Source organism: Bombina bombina, chromosome 12 (assembly GCF_027579735.1).
Source record: "Bombina bombina isolate aBomBom1 chromosome 12, aBomBom1.pri, whole genome shotgun sequence".
NCBI lineage: Eukaryota > Metazoa > Chordata > Amphibia > Anura > Bombinatoridae > Bombina > Bombina bombina.
Window position 1 is genome coordinate 148,599,036 of NC_069510.1, and position 23,086 is coordinate 148,622,121.

The 23,086-nt window shown below is 38.4% G+C and overlaps 1 protein-coding gene across 1 annotated transcript in view; it reads left to right on the forward strand.

Annotated features, from left to right (window-relative positions):
• Positions 1–23,086, forward strand: part of NR5A1 (nuclear receptor subfamily 5 group A member 1) — a 310,741-nt gene that overhangs the window by 220,037 nt on the left and 67,618 nt on the right. Inside the window, 1 exon segment of the mRNA XM_053695487.1 lies at positions 10,569–10,716. Coding sequence (XP_053551462.1) covers positions 10,569–10,716 — 148 coding nt within the window.

A 23,086-nucleotide genomic window follows, 5' to 3' on the forward strand; every position in this document is an offset into this window, starting at 1 on the left:
GTGTTTAGACTCTGGGTTCATGTTAGGGTGTTAGGTGCAGACTTAGAAACTGTTTCCCCATAGGAAACAATGGGGCTGCGTCAGGAGCTGAACGCTGCTTTTTTGCAGATGTTAGGTTTTTTTCAGCCCAAACTGCCCCATTGTTTCTTATGGGGGAATCGTGCACGAGCACGTTTTTCCAGCTAGCCGCTACCGTAAGCAACGCTGGTATTGAGGGTTGAAGTGGCGGTAAATTCGGCTCAACGCTCCCTTTTTGGAGCCTAAAGCAGCCCTTCAGAGAACTCTCAATACCAGCGTTGTTTAGAAGCAGCGCTAGAAAAAAAGACGCGTAGCTAACGCACCCCTTTGGCCGCAAAACTCTAAATCTAGGTGTATATAATTATGTTCGAAAAAGGAGAAAATGTTTTAAACACTGGATATATCCTCACTAAGGGCCGTTAAAAATAGAGCCGTAAGCTACTGAAGTTGCTGGCACCATTTTAGTACCAGGTTTCCATTAAAATATTTAGCACATTGCGTTTAGTCGCCCTTTTCGTGTAGGTGTAAGTTAGCATCGTGTTAACGCTTCCTCACGATGCCAGATTTCTTGAAAATAAATTGCTTACTATGGTAACCTTACACTACACTTACACTCAATCACATATACAAGTGCGGCGTGTATATTTTACCCGTCGCTCGCTGTTATGATAAAAGCAAACACCAAACGCATGCACAATATCTACCGCTCAACCTCCATCCCCCCACCACAATAAGTAATACATTTATTAAACCCTAATCCGCCAACCCCATATCACAAAGTATCTATTAAAGTTAATAACCCCTAAACCTAAACCACCATCCCCCCACATCACAACTAACAATAAAATGTATAAACCACTAAACCGCCATCCCCCACATCGCAAAGTACCTATTTTTTTTTAAAAGTTCTATCAGAAGTCTTGTGATGATGGTAAGGTTCCAGCACGTTGAAGCTTGTCAAATTATTTTGCTTTATTATTAACATTAATATTGGCATTGTAAGTAATTAAAGAATAACATAGGTGTCACATCAAACTTTGGTTGGTAATACAATGATAACATAGACCCCTACATTTGTATTCACTGATTAGGGGGGTTATGAAGGTTTGATTCTTCCACCTACAATGAGGTTATAGGAGTGTATTTAGAGGGGAGAAAAAAGAGATAGAAAGTAGAGGGGGAGAATTGGAGGGGAGAAGAAATGAAAAGAAAAAAAATTAAGTAAGGGGGGGAGGGAAGTTAAGGAGGGGAGTTCACCTACAGAAAGGGAAGAATGTTTTAAAGATAGAGTTCCACGTGCACTATGTAAGTGTGAACCCAAAGGGTCCCAGATAATGATGAGAGGTATTTACCTTCCCATATGAGAAGCATAATTTTGTGAGTTGCCACCTTGCCCGTTTTCAAGTAGTGAAACCTTTCCAGCCTAAGCAGATCTCATACCCCGGCCTTCCACTCACACAGGTTTGGAACTTGTTGTGATTTCCAGTATTTGGGAATAATCCATTTGGCTCCATTCAACATCAGGAAGAGCAAACACTACTTAGCTTCTCCAGTTAATTTAGGCAAGTTGTGATAGATTAAAGGGACAGTCTACACCAGATGTTTTATTGTTTTAAAAGATAGATAATCCCTTTATTACCCATTCCCTAAATTTGCATAACCAACACAGTTATATTAATATACTTTTTACCTCTGTGATTACCTTGTATCTAAGCCTCTGCAAACTGCCCCCCTTATTTCAGTTCTTTTGACAGACTTGCATTTTAGCCTATCAGTGCTGGCTCCCAGGTAACTCCATGTGAGTGAGCACAGTGTTATCTATATGACACACATGAACTAACACCCTCTAGTGGTGAAAAACAAAATGCATTCATATATGAGGTGGCCTTCAAGGTGTAAGAAATTAGCATATGAACCCCCTAGGTTTAGCTTTCAACTAAAAATATCAAGAGAACAAAGATAAATTGGTGATAAAAGTAATTTGGAAAGTTGTTTAAAATTACATGCCCTATCTGAATCATGAAAGTTTATTGTGGACTAGACTGTCCCTTTAAGTAACTTGGACTAGGAGGTGTGATGATGTTAATTAGTTTGCCAATTTTCAAAAGTATATTATCCCAAAAGGGACAAATATCAGGGCATGTCCTCCAAATGAGCAGAAGAGTATCCTCCTCTCTACAGCCTATCCAACACTCCCCATCCATGTTTGGATAGATTATTTTTAACCTTTGTGGGGTTAAGTACCAGTGGCTCAGAAATTTATAGTGGATTTCCTGTAATCTAGATGATACTGAGTTTTTTTAGCCTTGTTAAAGATGTTGAGCCACGCTTTTGTGTCAATTTCCAAGTCAAGATGTCACTCTATAAAATCAAGAGCCTGTAGAGAAGCGATATTAAGTGATTTTGGATGTGGGAAGTAGTACAGATAGTCTCAAAGGGGCGTCTTTTGTCTGTCAGAGAGGGTTTGTCTTTGTGCCTATTATAGTAATGAGTGAGTTGGACTACTCTGAACCATGAGGAGAACATCCAATTGTCCCACTCAGCTAGCTCCTCTTGTGTCTTGAGTTTCCCTTGATGAAGGGTGCTAGCGATGACAGATTCGGCTAGGGGATATGTGTATCCCGAGGTATGTGGTTTATTTGCCAAACCTATATCTGGGTTTTCGCGCACCAGTGTGACAGGTAAATGGGCAGAAGAGATGTGATTCTCAACCCAAATCAGTTTATCCCATGTCTGGTATACTTCCTTAATTAAGGGGTAGTGTTTTATCAGACTAGGGCGGTGTGCTGCTGACACCCAAGCCAACAATCCAATGTTAATTTCTACCAGGTCTTTTAGAGAGGGAGTCAGAGTGATGCCTAGATATTTCACAGAATGCAGGGCAATCTTGATAGGATATTGCGTCCGAAGAGTGTCAAAGATTCTAGGGTGTTCAGTGATGTTCAAAATCTCTGACTTTGAGGGGTTGAGGAGAAAGTCTGAGACTTCTTCATAATCTGCAAACTCCACCATTGATGCTTGAAGTGACAGTATAGTGTCCGATATCATCAAGAGAATATTGTTGGCAGCTTGTGTTCTGTTAGGCCTATTATGATGCCTTTTATTTTTGGGTTGGTGAGAATTTTGCAGGCCAGTACCTCTATTGTGAGTGCAAACAGAAGCGGAGAAAGAGGGCACCCCTGTCTTGTTCCATTGGTAATCTGACGTAATCTATCTATTTAAACTATTAACCCCTAAACCGCAATCCCCCCACAATGCAAAGTACCTATTTAACCTAGTAACTCCTAAACCGCCATAGTTGAGTGAAATGTTTGCACAATAATCAAAGCATGCAAAGTTGATGAGGTCTCATATGGAACCATGGAAAAGAAAGAACATCTGATGTTGCAATTGTCATACCTAAAACTTCCATACATAGAGCTACAGATTTGTTGGAAATTTTGTGTAATTGTGAGCAAACTGTTTGTAACTTTGATACTGAAACATTAGAAAAATATACATAGTGACTGAGTCTATAATGACTCCTAGAAAAGAGACTCTTGATAAATGAGAACTTTTATTTAAATTAATTCTCCAATCATGCCTGCGAATAAAGCAACAGTAGACTGATATCCAGCTGAAGGAAAAAAATGGAGCCTGAACCAATATGTCATCCAGGTATAAAGCCACTGAACTACATAAGTTCTTATTAAAGAGAAGAGAGTTCCTAGAACCTTTCCAAAAATTCTGGGAGCTGTAGAAAATAATCTGGATTGGGGCTATACCTTCATACTGATTTGGAAGAGGAGGAAGGCTATTGAATGCGATTCGCCTTAGTTATCAAAGGCTAGATCCCGGGAAAGTAGAATTTTGTGACGTAAACTTCGATCCGCCGGACTCAGTCTGACACAGATCGATTCTTACGTCACTCCAGATGTTCCGCACACAAGTGCGGCACAATCTGACTACTTTTGCTAGTTATCAAAAAACTAGCAGGTACGCTCGGCACTTTTACGGCCCAGCGTACCTGGTTTTCAAACTGCCACCCTGGAGGCGGCGGATCCCATAGGAATCAATGGGAGTCTGACCATAGCGAAAGTACAAGTTCGCTGCTGACAGACATCCCATTGATTCCTATGGGAGCTGTCTACACCTAACACCCTAACATGTACCCCGAGTCTAAACACCACTAATCTGTCCCCCCTACACCGCCACAACTAAATAAAGTGTTTAACCCCTAAACCGCCGCCCCCGGAGCCCACCGCAAGCTCCTCTATACATATTAACCCCTAAACCGCCGCTCCCGGAGCCCACCGCAACTATAATAAATGTATTAACCCCTAAACCGCCGCTCCCGGAGCCCACCGCCACCTACATTATACCTAGTAACCCCTATCCTGCCCCCCCTATACCGCCACCCTCTATAATAAAGTTATTAACCCCTATCCTGCCGATCCCGCACCTTGCCGCAACTAAATAAATAGTTTAACCCCTTAACCGCCGCTCCCTGACCCTGCCGCAACCTATATTAAATTTATTAACCCCTAATCTGCCCCCCCTACACCGTCGCCACCTATAATACATTTATTAACCCCTATCCTGCCCCAAACTACACCGCCGCCACTGTAATAAATGTATTAACCCCTAAACCTAAGTCTAACACTAACCCTAAATATTAATTAAATAAATCTAAATAATATTTCTATTATGAACTAAATTAATCCTATTTAAAACTAAATACTTACCTTTAAAATAAACCCTAATATAGCTACAATATAAATAATAATTATATTGTAGCTATGTTAGGATTTATTTTTATTTTACAGGTAACTTTCTATTTATTTTAACTAGGTACAATAGCTATTAAATAGTTTTAACTATTTAATATCTTACCTAGCTAAAATAAAGAGAAATAAACCTGTAAACTAAAAACTAACCTAAGTTACAATTACACCTAACACTACACTATACTTAAATAAATTATTCCTATTTAAAACTAAATACTTACCTGTAAAATAAACCCTAAGATAGCTACAATATTATTAATAATTACATTGTAGCTATTTTAGGATTTATATTTATTTTACAGGTAACTTGGTATTTATTTTAGCTAGTTAGAATAGTTATTAAATAGTTATTAACTATTTAATAACTACCTAGCTAAAAGAAATACAAAATTACCTGTAAAATAAATCCTAACCTAAGTTACAATTAAACCTAACACTACACTATCATTACATTAATTAAATAAATTAACTACAAATAACTACAATTAAATATAATTACATAAACTAAAGTACAAAAAATAAAAAAAGCTAAGTTACAAAAAATAAAAAAAATAAGTTACAAACATTTAAAAAATATTACAACAATTTTAAGCTACTTACACCTAATCTAAGCCCCCTAATAAAATAACAAACCCCCCAAAATAAAAAAATGCCCTACCCTATTCTAAATTAAAAAAGTTCAAAGCTCTTTTACCTTACCAGCCCTTAAAAGGGCCTTTTGTGGGGGCATGCCCCAAAGAATTCAGCTCTTTTGCCTGTAAAAGAAAAATACAACCCCCCCAACATTAAAACCCACCACCCACATACCCCTAATCTAACCCAAACCCCCCTTAAAATAACCTAACACTAATCCCCTGAAGATCATCCTACCTTGAGTCGTCTTCACTCAGCCGAGCAGCGATGGAACCGAAGTGGACATCCGGAGCGGAAGAAGTTATCCTCCAAGCGGCGCTGAAGAAATCTTCCATCCGATGAAGTGATCCTCCAAGCGGCACTGAAGAAGTCTTCGATCCGGGCGATGTCATCTTCCAAGAGGCGCTGAAGAAGTCTTCTATCCGGGCGAGGTCATCTTCCAAGCCGGGTCTTCAATCTTCATCCCGCTGACGCAGAACATCCTTCTTTACCGACGGACTACCGACGAATGAAGGCTCCTTTAAGGGACGTCATCCAAGATGGAGTCCCTTCAATTCCGATTGGCTGATAGGATTCCGCTTGGAGGATAACTTCTTCCGCTCCGGATGTCCACTTCGGTTCCATCGCTGCTCGGCTGAGTGAAGACGACTCAAGGTAGGATGATCTTCAGGGGATTAGTGTTAGGTTATTTTAAGGGGGGTTTGGGTTAGATTAGGGGTATGCGGGTGGTGGGTTTTAATGTTGGGGGGGTTGTATTTTTCTTTTACAGGCAAAAGAGCTGAATTCTTTGGGGCATGCCCCCACAAAAGGCCCTTTTAAGGGCTGGTAAGGTAAAAGAGCTTTGAACTTTTTTAATTTAGAATAGGGTAGGGCATTTTTTTATTTTGGGGGGGTTTGTTATTTTATTAGGGGGCTTAGATTAGGTGTAAGTAGCTTAAAATTGTTGTAATATTTTTTAAATGTTTGTAATTGTATTTAATTGTAGTTATTTGTAGTTAATTTTTTTAATTAATGTAATGATAGTGTAGTATTAGGTTTAATTGTAACTTAGGTTAGGATTTATTTTACAGGTAATTTTGTATTTCTTTAAGCTAGGTAGTTATTAAATAGTTAATAACTATTTAATAACTATTCTAACTAGCTAAAATAAATACCAAGTTACCTGTAAAATAAATATAAATCCTAAGATAGCTACAATGTAATTATTAATTATATTGTAGCTATCTTAGGGTTTATTTTACAGGTAAGTATTTAGTTTTTAATAGGAATAATTTATTTAAGTATAGTGTAGTGTTAGGTGTAATTGTAACTTAGGTTAGTTTTTAGTTTACAGGTAAATTTCTCTTTATTTTAGCTAGGTAAGCTATTAAATAATTAATAACTATTTAATAGCTATTGTACCTAGTTAAAATAAATTGAAAGTTACCTGTAAAATAAAAATAAATCCTAACATAGCTACAATATAATTATTATTTATATTGTAGTTATATTAGGGTTTATTTTACAGGTAAGTATTTTGTTTTAAATAGGATTAACTTAGTTAATAAGAGAAATATTATTTAGATTTATTTAATTAATATTTAAGTTAGGGGGGTGTTAGGGTTAGTGTTAGACTTAGGTTTAGGGGTTAATAATTTTATTACAGTGGCAGCGGTGTAGTGGGGGGCAGGACAGGGGTTAATAAATTTATTATAGGTGGCGACGGTGTAGGGGGGGCAGGATAGGGGTTAATAAATTTATTATAGGTGGCGACGGTGTAGGGGGGCAGGATAGGGTTTAATACATTTAATATAGGTTGCGGCAGATTCAGGGAGCGGCGGTTTAGGGGTTAAACTATTTATTTATTTGCGGCGAGGTGCGGGATCAGCAGGATAGGGGTTAATAACTTTATTATAGAGGGCGACGGTATAGGGGGGCAGGATAGGGGTTACTAGGTATAATGTAGGTGGCAGCGGTGTGTCCGGGAGCGGCGGTTTAGGGGTTAATACATTTATAAGAGTTGCAGCGGGGTCTAGGAGTGGCGGTTTAGGGGTTAGTAACTTTATTTAGTTGCGGGGGGCATCCGGGGGCGCCGGTATAGGGGGTAGAACAGTGTAGTTTAGTGTGAGTGCTTAGTGACAGGCTAGCAAGAAAGCTATCAAAAAGCCGAAGAGCAGCGAGATCGGATGAGTGATAACTCTCACAGTCTGCTGCTCATCGCCCTGTACTTGGTGCGCGGCTTTTTGACAGCTTTTTTGATAACTTAGGCAAATTTTGGCAGGTCCGCGGCGGCGATGTGAGGCGAGCTTAGGCGGGCGTATTGGGCCGGCGAAGGCAGGAAAAGTAGACGCGTTGATAACTAGGCCCCTTTGTCTTGTCTTGATTCAGATCATTGTAACGAGGAGGAAGGTTTTTGGTTCCTACATTGACAAAAGTAATAAAAAATGACTATTTGTTCTTCTTTTCCCTTAGACTTCTTGTCCTGAAGGAGAAAATGTTCTTTTCCTCCAGATATAATGGAAAAGATAACGTCAAGAACAGGTTCAAATAAATTCTTCATTGAAAAGGAGAGATAAAAGTGCATCTTGGACACCTTGTTTGCTGACAATTACTTACCTAAAGACCTTCTGGTCAGCACTGCTAAAGTCATATACTTAGAATAATATTCAAATATGTCAACAATGGCATCACAAATAAGTGCATTAATCCACTATAGAAGTTTCAAACAATTTTGCAAATCTACGTCCACAGAGCAAATTGTCAAACCAAAGATCAGACACAACTGCTACAGAAGCAATTCTTGCTGAAAAAATGTTTTGATGAAAGGTTACCTATTTAATGTCCACATGGTTCCTGAAACATATACTATCCTCTAAGGGAATCGTAGCGCATCTGGTTAAAGCGAATAGCACCATGCACCATTGAAAAAGTTTTCCAAAGCTCTACATTGGAAGCCATAAAGGAAACATCCTATTAAGTTTAAATAATGGAGAAAACAATGAAGCGTTCCCTTGTAATGAGGAAACAGAGGGAGGACAGATTCCTTTAGAGAGCAGACTGCTAGAATGCCTAATGTGATCCATTCAGAAATTGCAAAGCTGAACTGGTAATAATCCTGCAAAATAGAATACATTTGGGCATACTGGGAGGAGGCATAGGGGCATATTTATCAATGTGCGAGCGGACATGATACGAAGTAGCGTATCATGTCCGCAGCTCATCGATAAATGCCAACAGCATACGCTGTCGGCATTTATCATTGCACCTGCAGTTCTTGTGAACTGCTGGTGCAATGTCGCCCCCTGCAGATTCGCTGCCAATCAGCCGCTAGCAGGGGGTGTCAATCATCCTGATCGTATTCGATCTGGTTGATTTCTGTCCGCCGCCTCAGAGCAGGGGGACAAGTTATGGAGCAGTGGTCTTTAGACCGCTGCTTCATAACTTCTGTTTCCGGCGAGCCTGATAAATATGCCGCATAGATGCCACAACTACAGAACGCACAAACCTGGAGAAAAATCTTGTATTGAGGGGACAGATGGATGATAGATTCCTTTAGAGGTAAGAACAGCATTAGAATATCTAAAAGATAATGTCAGGTAGTGGAAAGGGAGATACTCCATGAAATACACAGACAGACAGACACAGTATACTCCATGAAATACACAGACAGACAGACACAGTATACTCCATGAAATACACAGACAGACAGACAGACACAGTATACTCCATGAAATACACAGACAGACAGACAGACAGACAGACACAGTATACTCCATGAAATACACAGACAGACAGACAGACAGACAGACACAGTATACTCCATGAAATACACAGACAGACAGACAGACAGACACAGTATACTCCATGAAATACACAGACACACAGACACAGTATGCTCCATTAAAGAATACACCAACAGACAAATACAATGAAAATATCATTGTGTAATAAAGTAAATAATAATAATGTACTGCATTAAATAATAAAAAAAATATCTTACCCTTCAGAAATAAGACATTTAGATTTAGAATAGCCTTTGCCAGGAATTTTCAAAAAGAGAGGGAAATAGTCTAGTTAAGAACTGTAACTGTCAGTGCACAAAAACATAAAATGACATAAAGAGACTCCCCCTCACATTGCCAAACAGTTTAATCCATTTACTTTGTATATAACAGAAGGTATAAAGTTGCATTGAGATGTAACTCCCAGGTAAATTAGCTAAATAGTAATTAGCAGCTATTACCACATAATAAACTTTCCATAATTACTAGACTAAGTATGAAAAGTGTAAGTAATAAAGGTGGAATTAGTCTGTTACATGTGTATGTTCCTTGACTATGATGTACCTCAAAACTGGTGTACCTACTAATAGCCTGTAGAGTATGTGAGTGCAAGAAATGGCTGCACCTACCTCAGATGCACCCACTCTATAGTGTATACTGGCTGCAGAAAATATTGCTTCTAGTAGAGAGCCCATTCAGTGCTGTGTATGAAACAGAAGAGGATATATGTGTGGAGTATATCAACAACCCAGCAAGAGAAGGCTAAGGGACTGGTAATCTACACCTGTGGCAGGCTTGTGACTAACTCCTCACTGGCTGTTATTGTGTCACTGCCAAATCTCCCCTGAGTCTCTCTCTAGCAGCTCTCTGAGGGGATAATTGGTCTGAGGACCCCTCTTAACTAAGAATCTGGAACAATTGAATTCTTCACCTTCCTCCTGTGGAGGCAAAGAAAAGACTAGAATACAAGAAATGTGAGAGGGATTAACTGCTATTAGAGCTTTGGGAATCTTTGTCTCCTCCTAGAAGTCAATAGTTGATTCCAGCGATAATGGCTTGTGGTAATCAATATTTTGATCAATGATGATATTTTGGGTGACGTTATTTTCTAGGATTTGGAGAAAACCTGAGTTTGGAAAAAATTACGACTATTATGCTCATGCTTTGTACGTTACTTTGCTTAACATTCTTATTTGTTTTTAGTGTAATCACTATTTTTGTTGTTCATTTTATGAAATGTGTTATTTAGCATATATATTCACGTGGCCACTAATTCACTTGTTTAGGTGTGATCCTACATTATAACAGACAGGTGTTACCACTACCCTACCAAATTACGTGTACTGGGTAGGACTGATCTAAAGTAAAACATTATTCATCTGTTTTCCAGATTGAGATGTCAACAATTTCAGTTCAGGCCGGCTCTGCGCTGAATAATCTGGTGTTGCGAGCCCAGGAACTTGTCATCCTCCTACACTCTCTACAGGTCGACCGGCAGGAGTTTGTGTGTCTTAAATTCCTTATACTTTTTAGTCTTGGTGAGTACCATAGATATAGCAATCTTCTAGACCAGTGTTTTTCAACTGCAGTCCTCAGGAGCGGGCCACATATTCATTATAGCTTAGCTAGAGCACAGGTAGTCAGCTGATCAGTAACCATGGTTACTAACCTGCTCTCACCCATCAAATGATTGTTTCACCTGTGCTCTAGTTAAGATACAATGAAAATCTGGCCTGTTAAGGGTCCTGAGGACTGGAGTTGAGAAACACTGTTCTATACACATGGTGAAAATTGTGCACTAAAAACAACCAGTGGAATTAGGGCATTTTTGAGTTAAAAATGAATAAATCTTAAGGGGATGTGGAATTCAAAATGAAGGGTTCATGGATCAGACAGAACATACACTTATAAACAACTTTCTATTTTACTTTTGTTATTAATTTTACTTTGTTCACTTGCTATCATTAAATGAAGAACATACTAAGGTATGCTCAGGAGTGTGCGTGTGTTTTGAGCACCATATTGCAGTAGCATACCTCCCAACATTTGTAACTGGTATCAGGGACTCAGGTTGATGAGGGTCGGTCACCATTTTTTGGGTGGAGCTGTGTTGGGAGGGGTGTGTCTGGGTGGGAGGTGGGTGTGTCTAGTAAGTTTGTGGGTGTGCCTGGGTGCTTCATGGGTGGGGCTAAGGGAAATTCTGCTAACAGCGACAAATGACTGTCTCAGAGGTACAACGAGACAGAATCAGGGACTGTCCCTCGGAAATAGTGACAGTTGGGAGGTCTGCAGTAGTGATTGTCACAATGTTAGACATTGTTGAGTAATATAGTGCAGTAGTGTTTGTACAAATATATACAATTAAAAATATAGTTGCAAACACTGCTGCTCAAAGGGCTCAGGACACATGACATTCCTGAGCCTACATCAGCATGCTCTGCAACAAAGGATACCAAGAGATGAAGTACATTTGGTAATAAAAGGAAATTGTAAAGTTGTTTAAAATTGTATTCTGTATCTGAACCATGAAAGAAAATGTTTAGGTTTCATGACCATTTAATTGTCAGGAATTGTATCAGAAAAGTTTAAAAAAACATTTGAGACAGATTATAGTAAACGTCTGAATGTTACTTAGGTTTAAAATATATATAGGTAAATAAAATAAGTATAGGTATATAAATATATATATAATTATCTATTTAAAATATATAGATTTTCCCCTATGTGAAGAACATTTGAATGGACATTATTTACAGTACATACACAATAAAACACATTAATAAATATTAAAATGTATTAAAAATTATTATTTATATTTTCAGGTATTTAAATGAAAAGGGCTCCAAAGAATATATACATATTTATATGTGTATGCATGTGTACCTATGTGTTTATATGTGTATACATGTGTACCTATGTGTTTATATGTGTATACATGTGTACCTATGTGTTTATATGTGTATATATGTGTACCTATGTGTTTATATGTGTATATATGTGTACCTATGTGTTTATATGTGTATACATGTGTACCTATGTGTTTATATGTGTATACATGTGTACCTATGTGTTTATATGTGTATACATGTGTACCTATGTGTTTATATGTGAATATATGTGTACCTATGTGTTTATATGTGTATACATGTGTACCTATGTGTTTATATGTGTATACATGTGTACCTATGTGTTTATATGTGAATATATGTGTACCTATGTGTTTATATGTGTATACATGTGTACCTATGTGTTTATATGTGTATACATGTGTACCTATGTGTTTATATGTGAATATATGTGTACCTATGTGTTTATATGTGTATACATGTGTACCTATGTGTTTATATGTGTATACATGTGTACCTATGTGTTTATATGTGAATATATGTGTACCTATGTGTTTATATGTGTATAAAGGTGTACCTATGTGTTTATATGTGTATACATGTGTACCTATGTGTTTATATGTGAATATATGTGTACCTATGTGTTTATATGTGTATACATGTGGACCTATGTGTTTATATGTGTATACATGTGTACCTATGTGTTTATATGTGTATATATGTGTACCTATGTGTTTATATGTGAATATATGTGTACCTATGTGTTTATATGTGTATGCATGTGTACCTATGTGTTTATATGTGTATACATGTGTACCTATGTGTTTATATGTGTATACATGTGTACCTATGTGTTTATATGTGTATATATGTGTACCTATGTGTTTATATGTGTATATATGTGTACCTATGTGTTTATATGTGTATACATGTGTACCTATGTGTTTATATGTGTATACATGTGTACCTATGTGTTTATATGTGTATACATGTGTACCTATGTGTTTATATGTGTATATATGTGTACATATGTGTTTATATGTGTATACATGTGTACCTATGTGTTTATATGTGTATACATGTGTACCTATGTGTTTATATATGTATGTATATACATCTTATGAGCATACGCTAATAATAAATTGTTCCCTTAGTCTGAACTTCAAATTAGTACAGTCCAATAGACAAACAGCACTATACCTGGTGCAAGTAATATGGGGGCACTGCAAACACCCCTAGAATCACAAAACGCAAAGTCCACAGCACCAAATCTTATGAAGAAAAATATTAGGTTTATTTAAGCATCAAGGCACACTAAGCAACCAGCTGTAGTTTGCCTTGATGCTTAAATAAAGCCAAGATTTTTCTTCATAAGATTTGGCGCTGTATACTTTGCTTTTTTTGATCTTTGAATGAGTAGTTATGTCTATTTCCACTCCTACTGTATCATGTGACAGCCATCAGCCAATCACAAATGCATATACGTTTAGTCTGTGAATTCTTGCACATGCTCAGTAGGAGCTGGTGACTCAAAAAGTGTAAACATATAAAGACTGTGCACATTTTGTTAATGGAAGTAAATTGGAAAGTTGTTTAAAATTGCTGCTCTATCTGAACCATGAAATCTTAATTTTAACTTGAGTGTCCCTTTAATCATACGCATAACAAAGCATTGTCAAACATACGTTTAAATAGTCCAAAAAACACACAACATGGTAATGCCTATGCTTGAGAAGGTCTCCCCATTAACCCTGACAGATCTGGACTCCAGTTGATCCAGCTGACAGTATATATTTACAAACAGAAACCAAGTATTCATTTATCAATATTTTGTCTTCTTAGAGCCAATATATTTACATTATTAACTAATTTTACAAGTGAAATACAAATACTCCTTTATCAATGTATTACCTTATTAAACATGGTACATTATAACTGTTAACTGTAACCAAGGTACAATTTAAATGAATAAAAATGATGAATAACTTAGAGCTAAAATACTAGATCAGCTTTAAAGGGATATGAAACCCAAACATTTTATTTTGTGATTCAGACAAAGCATATAATTAAAAAAAAGTTTTCAAATCACTTCTATAATTGAATTTAATTCATTCCCATGATATTCAGAGCAACCTAGGTTGCATTTGTAGCACTACATGACAGGTAATAATGTTGTTATCAAGTGCCCTTGCTAATGTATAATATTGTGTGTTATAGAGATACCTAGGTAGTATCTGTAGCACTACATGACAGGTAATAGTACTGTTATCTAGTGCTCTTGCTAATGTATAATATTGTGTGTTATAGAGATACCTAGGTAGTATCTGTAGCACTACATGACAGGTAATAGTGCTGTTATCTAGTGCTCTTGCTAATGTATAATATTGTGTTATAGAGATACCTAGGTAGTATCTGTAGCACTACATGACAGGTAATAGTGCTGTTATCTAGTGCTCTTGCTAATATATAATATTGTGTGTTATAGAGATACCTAGGTAGTATCTGTAGCACTACATGACAGGTAATAGTGTTGTTATCTAGTGCTCTTGCTAATGTATAATATTGTGTGTTATAGAGATACCTAGGTAGTATCTGTAGCACTACATGACAGGTAATAGTGCTGTTATCTAGTGCTCTTGCTAATGTATAATATTGTGTTATAGAGATACCTAGGTAGTATCTGTAGCACTACATGCCAGGTAATAGTGCTGTTATCTAGTGCTCTTGCTAATGTATAATATTGTGTGTTATAGAGATACCTAGGTAGTATCTGCAGCACTACATAACAGGTAATAGTGCTGTTATCTAGTGCTCTTGCTAATGTATAATATTGTGTGTTATAGAGATACCTAGGTAGTATCTGTAGCACTACATGACAGGTAATAGTGCTGTTATCTAGTGCTCTTGCTAATGTATAATATTGTGTGTTATAGAGATACCTAGGTAGTATCTGTAGCACTACATGACAGGAAATAGTGCTGTTATCTAGTGCTCTTGTTAATGTATAATATTGTATGTTATAGAGATACCTAGGTAATATCTGTAGCACTACATGACAGGTAATAGTGCTGTTATCTAGTGCTCTTGCTAATGTATAATATTGTATGTTATAGAGATACCTAGGTAATATCTGTAGCACTACATGACAGGTAATAGTGCTGTTATCTAGTGCTCTTGCTAATGTATAATATTGTGTGTTATAGAGATACCTAGGTAGTATCTGTAGCACTACATGACAGGAAATAGTGCTGTTATCTAGTGCTCTTGTTAATGTATAATATTGTGTGTTATAGAGATACCTAGGTAGTATCTGTAGCACTACATGACAGGTAATAATGTTGTTATCAAGTGCTCTTGCTAATGTATAATATTGTGTGTTATAGAGATACCTAGGTAGTATCTGTAGCACTACATGTCAGGTAATAGTGCTGTTATCTAGTGCTCTTGATAATGTATAATATTATGTGTTATAGAGATATCTAGGTAGCATCTGTAGCACTACATGACAGGTAATAGTGCTGTTATCTAGTGCTCTTGCTAATGTATAATATTGTGTGTTATAGAGATACCTAGGTAGTATCTGTAGCACTACATGACAGGAAATAGTGCTGTTATCTAGTGCTCTTGCTAATGTATAATATTGTGTTATAGAGATACCTAGGTAGTATGTGTAGCACTACATGACAGGTAATAGTGCTGTTATCTAGTGCTCTTGCTAATGTATAATATAGTGTGTTATAGAGATACCTAGGTAGTATCTGTAGCACTACATGACAGGTAATAGTGCTGTTATCTAGTGCTCTTGCTAATGTATAATATTGTGTGTTATATAGATACCTAGGTAGTATCTGTAGCACTACATGACAGGAAATAGTGCTGTTATCTAGTGCTCTTGCTAATGTATAATATTGTGTTATAGAGATACCTAGGTAGTATCTGTAGCACTACATGACAGGTAATAGTGCTGTTATCTAGTTCTCTTGCTAATGTATAATATTGTGTGTTATAGAGATACCTAGGTAGTATTTGTAGCACTACATGACAGGTAATAGTGCTGTTATCTAGTGTTCTTGCTAATGTATAATATTGTGTGTTATAGAGATACCTAGGTAGTGTCTGTATCACTACATGACAGGTAATAGTGCTGTTATCTAGTGCTCTTGCTAATGTATAATATTGTGTGTTATAGAGATACCTAGGTAGTATCTGTAGCACTACATGACAGGTAATAGTGCTGTTATCTAGTGCTCTTGCTAATGTATAATATTGTGTTATAGAGATACCTAGGTAGTATCTGTAGCACTACATGACAGGTAATAGTGCTGTTATCTAGTGCTCTTGCTAATGTATAATATTGTGTTATAGAGATACCTAGGTAATATCTGTAGCACGACATGACAGGTAATATGCTGTTATCTAGTGCTCTTGCTAATGTATAATATTGTGTTATAGAGATACCTAGGTAGTATCTGTAGCACTACATGACAGTTAATAGTGCTGTTATCTAGTGCTCTTGCTAATGTATAATATTGTGTGTTATAGAGATACCTAGGTAGTATCTGTAGCACTACATGACAGGTAATAGTGCTATCTAGTGCTCTTGCTAATGTATAATATTGTGTGTTATAGAGATACCTAGGTAGTATCTGTAGCACTACATGACAGGTAATAGTGCTGTTATCTAGTGATCTTGCTAATGTATAATATTATGTGTTATAGAGATAACTAGGTAGTATCTGTAGCACTACATGACAGGTAATAGTGCTGTTATCTAGTGCTCTTGCTAATGTATAATATTGTGTGTTATAGAGATACCTAAGTAGTATCTGTAGCACTACATGACAGGTAATAGTGCTGTTATCTAGTGCTCTTGCTAATGTATAATATTGTGTTATAGAGATACCTAGGTAGTATCTGTAGCACTACATGACAGGTAATAGTGCTGTTATCTAGTGCTCTTGCTAATGTATAATATTGTGTTATAGAGATACCTAGGTAGTATCTGTGGCACTACATGACAGGTAATAGTGATGTTATCTAGTGCTCTTGCTAATGTATAATATTGTGTGTTATAGAGATACCTAGGTAGTATCTGTAGCACTACATGACAGGAAATAGTGCTGTTATCTAGTGCTCTTGCTAATGTATAATATTGTGTGTTATAGAATTACCTAGGTAGTATCTGTAGCACTACATGACAGGTAATAGTGCTGTTATCTAGTGCTCTTGCTAATGTATAATATTGTGTGTTATAGAGATACCTAGGTAGTATCTGTAGCACTACATGACAGGTAATAGTGCTGTTATCTAGTGCTCTTGCTAATGTATAATATTTAGTGTTATAGAGATACCTAGGTAGTATCTGTAGCACTACATGACAGGTAATAGTGCTGTTATCTAGTGTTCTTGCTAATGTATAATATTATGTGTTATAGAGATACATAGGTAGTATCTGTAGCACTACATGACAGGTAATAGTGCTGTTATCTAGTGCTCTTGCTAATGTATAATATTATGTGTTATAGAGATACCTAGGTAGTATCTGTAGCACTACATGACAGGTAATAGTGCTGTTATCTAGTGTTCTTGCTAATGTATAATATTATGTGTTATAGAGATACCTAGGTAGTATCTGTAGCACTACATGACAGGTAATAGTGCTGTTATCTAGTGCTCTTGCTAATGTATAATATTATGTGTTATAGAGATACCTAGGTAGTATCTGTAGCACTACATGACAGGTAATAGTGCTGTTATCTAGTGCTCTTGCTCATGTATAATATTGTGTGTTATAGAGATACCTAGGTAGTATCTGTATCACTACATGACAGGGAATAGTGCTGTTATCTAGTGCTCTTGCTCATGTATAATATTGTGTGTTATAGAGATACCTAGGTAGTATCTGTAGCACTACATGACAAGTAATAGTGCTGTTATCTAGTGCTCTTGCTAATGTATAATATTGTGTTATAGAGATACCTAGGTAGTATCTGTAGCACTACATGACAGGTAATAGTGCTGTTATCTAGTGCTCCTGCTAATGTATAATATTGTGTGTTATAGAGATACCTAGGTAGTTTCCTTAGCACTACATGACAGGTAATAGTGCTGTTATCTAGTGCTCTTGCTAATGTATAATATTGTGTGTTATAGAGATACCTAGGTAGTATCTGTATCACTACATGACAGGTAATAGTGCTGTTATCTAGTGCTCTTGCTAATGAGTAACATTCTTGTAAAACTGCTGCTATACAGTGTTCCATAAATAGGCCAGCTCTTAAGCATATGCCCCTGCTTTTCAACATAAGATACCAAGAGAATTAGAAGGTTGTTTATAATCGCATGATCTATCTGAATTATGAAATAACAATTTTTGGATTCATATCCCTTTAAGTTTTTCTATATTTCAAATGATTTATTAGATTTACTAATACAATGGGGCTGATTTATCATCGGTCTGTCAGACATGATCGCTCAGCGGAATGCCGACAGCGTTATCATTGCACAAGCAGTTCTTGTGAACTGCTTGTGCAATGCTGCCCCCCTGGAGATTCGCGGCCAATCGTCTGCTAGCAGGGGGTGTCAATCAGCCCGATCCAATGTGATTGGGTGGATTGATGTCTGCAGCCTCAGAGCAGGAGGACCAATTATGGAGCAGCATTCTTAAAGGGATAGGAATGTTAACATTAAACTTGCATGATTTAGATAGAGCCGGTCATTTTAAGACACTTTTAAATTCACTTCTATTTTCAAATGTGCTTCATATTAGTATCCCTTGTTAAAAAATGAATACACACATATCCTTCACTAGTGGGAGCTGCTGCTAATTGGTGCCTGCACATATCATAAACTAGTGGGAGCTGCTGCTAATTGGTGCCTGCACATATCATACACTAGTGGGAGCTGCTGCTAATTGGTGCCTGCACATATCATACACTAGTGGGAGCTGCTGCTAATTGGTGCCTGCACATATCCTTCACTAGTGGGAGCTGCTGCTAATTGGTGCCTGCACATATCATACACTAGTGGGAGCTGCTGCTAATTGGTGCCTGCACATATCATACACTAGTGGGAGCTGCTGCTAATTGGTGCCTGCAGATATCCTACACTACTGGGAGCTGCTGCTAATTGGTGCCTGCACATATCCTACACTACTGGGAGCTGCTGCTAATTGGTGCCTGCACATATCATACACTAGTGGGAGCTGCTGCTAATTGGTGCCTGCACATATCATACACTATTGGGAGCCGCTGCTAATTGGTGCCTGCACATATCATACACTAGTGGGAGCTGCTGCTAATTGGTGCCTGCACATATAATACACTAGTGGGAACTCCTGCTAATTGGTGCCTGCACATATCATACACTAGTGGGAGCTGCTGCTAATTGGTGCCTGCACATATCATACACTAGTGGGAGCTGCTGCTAATTGGTGCCTGCACATATCATACACTAGTGGGAGCCGCTGCTAATTGGTGCCTGCACATATCATACACTAGTGGGAGCCGCTGCTAATTGGTGCCTGCACATATCATACACTAGTGGGAGCTGCTGCTAATTGGTACCTGCACATATCATACACTAGTGGGAGCTGCTGCTAATTGGTGCCTGCACATATCATACACTAGTGGGAGCTCCTGCTAATTGGTGCCTGCACATATCATACACTAGTGGGAGCTGCTGCTAATTGGTGCCTGCACATATCCTTCACTAGTGGGAGCTGCTGCTAATTGGTGCCTGCACATATCATACACTAGTGGGAGCTCCTGCTAATTGGTGCCTGCACATATCATACACTAGTGGGAGCTGCTGCTAATTGGTGCCTGCACATATCATACACTAGTGGGAGCCGCTGCTAATTGGTGCCTGCACATATCATACACTAGTGGGAGCCGCTGCTAATTGGTGCCTGCACATATCATACACTAGTGGGAGCTCCTGCTAATTGGTGCCTGCACATATCATACACTAGTGGGAGCTGCTGCTAATTGGTGCCTGCACATATCATACACTAGTGGGAGCTGCTGCTAATTGGTGCCTGTACATATCCTTCACTAGTGGGATCTGCTGCTAATTGGTGCCTGCACATATCATACACTAGTGGGAGCTGCTGCTAATTGGTGCCTGCACATATCATACACTACTGGGAGCTGCTGCTAATTGGTGCCTGCACATATCATACACTAGTGGGAGCTGCTGCTAATTGGTGCCTGCACATATCATACACTAGTGGGAGCTGCTGCTAATTGGTGCCTGCACATATCATACACTAGTGGGAGCTCCTGCTAATTGGTGCCTGCACATATCATACACTAGTGGCAGCTGCTGCTAATTGGTGCCTGCACACATCCTACACTACTGGGAGCTGCTGCTAATTGGTGCCTGCACATATACACTAGTGGGAGCTCCTGCTAATTGGTGCCTGCACATATCATACACTAGTGGGAGCTGCTGCTAATTGGTGCCTGCACATATCATACACTAGTGGGAGCTGCTGCTAATTGGTGCCTGCACATATCATACACTAGTGGGAGCTGCTGCTAATTGGTGCCTGCACATATCCTACACTAGTGGGAGCTGCTGCTAATTGGTGCCTGCACATATCCTACACTAGTGGGAGCTGCTGCTAATTGGTGCCTGCACATATCCTACACTAGTGGGAGCTGCTGCTAATTGGTGCCTGCACATATCCTACACTAGTGGGAGCTGCTGCTAATTGGTGCCTGCACATATCCTACACTAGTGGGAGCCGCTGCTAATTGGTGCCTGCACATATCCTACACTAGTGGGAGCCGCTGCTAATTGGTGCCTGCACATATCATACACTAGTGGGAGCTGCTGCTAATTGGTGCCTGCACATATCCTACACTACTGGGAGCTGCTGCTAATTGGTGCCTGCACATATCCTACACTACTGGGAGCTGCTGCTAATTGGTGCCTGCACATATCATACACTAGTGGGAGCTGCTGCTAATTGGTGCCTGCACATATCCTACACTAGTGGGAGCTGCTGCTAATTGGTGCCTGCACATATCCTACACTAGTGGGAGCTGCTGCTAATTGGTGCCTGCACATATCCTACACTAGTGGGAGCTGCTGCTAATTGATGCCTGCACATATCCTACACTAGTGGGAGCCGCTGCTAATTGGTGCCTGCACATATCATACACTAGTGGGAGCTGCTGCTAATTGGTGCCTGCACATATCCTACACTAGTGGGAGCTGCTGCTAATTGGTGCCTGCACATATCCTACACTAGTGGGAGCTGCTGCTAATTGATGCCTGCACATATCATACACTAGTGGGAGCTGCTGCTAATTGGTGCCTGCACATATCCTACACTAGTGGGAGCTGCTGCTAATTGGTGCCTGCACATATCATACACTAGTGGGAGCTGCTGCTAATTGGTGCCTGCACATATCCTACACTAGTGGGAGCTGCTGCTAATTGGTGCCTGCACATATCCTACACTACTGGGAGCTGCTGCTAATTGATGCCTGCACATATCATACACTAGTGGGAGCTGCTGCTAATTGGTGCCTGCACATATCCTACACTAGTGGGAGCTGCTGCTAATTGGTGCCTGCACATATCCTACACTAGTGGGAGCTGCTGCTAATTGGTGCCTGCACACATTGTCTCTTGTGATTGGCTAAATAGATATTTTCAGCTTCCTGTCAGTAGTGCAGTGCTGTCCCTTCAGCAATGGATAACAAGAGAATGAAGAAAATTTGATAATAGAATTAAATTGGAAAGTTGTTTAAAATCGTATGTTATATCTGAATCATAAAAGAAAAATTGTATGTTCTACCTGAATCATAAAATAAAATTGTGGGGTTTACTATCCCTTTAAGACCACTGCTTCATATTATATAAAATTGTAATGGTTAATACCTCTGAAATCATATAAAACTCAATAAAACAAAGAGGAAACAATAAGGAGTTCTATAAGCGAAGGTGATATAAACCCTAAAGCGACACTAAACCCAAATTGTTTCTTTCATGATTCAGATAGGGCAGCAATTTTAAGCAACTTTCTAATTTATTCCTATTATCAATTTTCTTTGTTCTCTTGCTATCTTTATTTAAAATGCAGGAATGTAAACCTCAGGAGCCGGCCCATTTTTTATTTAGAACCTGGGTTATGCTTGCTTATTGGTTAGCAAAAATGCAGCCACCAATAAGCAAACACTATCCAGGGTGCTGACCCTGAAATCGCCAGGCTCCTAAGCTTTATATTCCTGCTTTTTAAATAAAGATAGCAAGAGAAGGAAGAAAAAGTAATAATAGGAGTAAATTAGAAAGTTGCTTAAAAGTGCTGCTGTATCTGAATCATGAAAGAAAAAAAAGATAGGGTTTAGTCTCCCTTTAAGTTGATTTCTCTACTAAGACTCTTACATTGTGATGCAATATAACAGTGCTCGCTCTATGTAACTAGCTTGCCTTTAAGTTCATTTAAAAGTGTGGGGGGGGGGGCAGATGGGGGGGGGCCAGATCTTCCAACCTCAGACTATTTTGCAAGACTTGGAACTGTTGGGTGGAATATAGTGATTTTTTTTTTCATTTTGTTCAGTAAGTATAAATCTATAGGGATTATGTCATCAGGTTATAATGTTTTTTGGTAGGGAATGTTTCACTGCTAAAGAAACATACTGTAAATGATAAGGCTGTGGGGTATCATTCTAACGACTTGCTAGCAGTCTAATGGTATATCCCAACATTGTGCTATTTGCTGTTAAAGGAACAGTATATACTATGCAAGTGCATGTAAAATACACTACTATAAAGAAGAATATGCACAGATACTGATCTAAAAATCCAGCATAAAACCTTTTAAAACTTACTTAGAAGATCCCACTTTAGCACTGTTGATGAGGTTAGGCTGGGACACCCAGTGAAGTGAAGTGGGTTAAGAAAGCAGGAAGAGAAGACACCCCCCCCCTTCCATTCTCTGCATATGAGAAGACCCATTACACAAACAAAAGCATGCATTAGTCTGTAGACATCCGTATACATCTAACACTTTGGGGCTTGGTTAGGAGTCTGAAACTCAGCATAATGT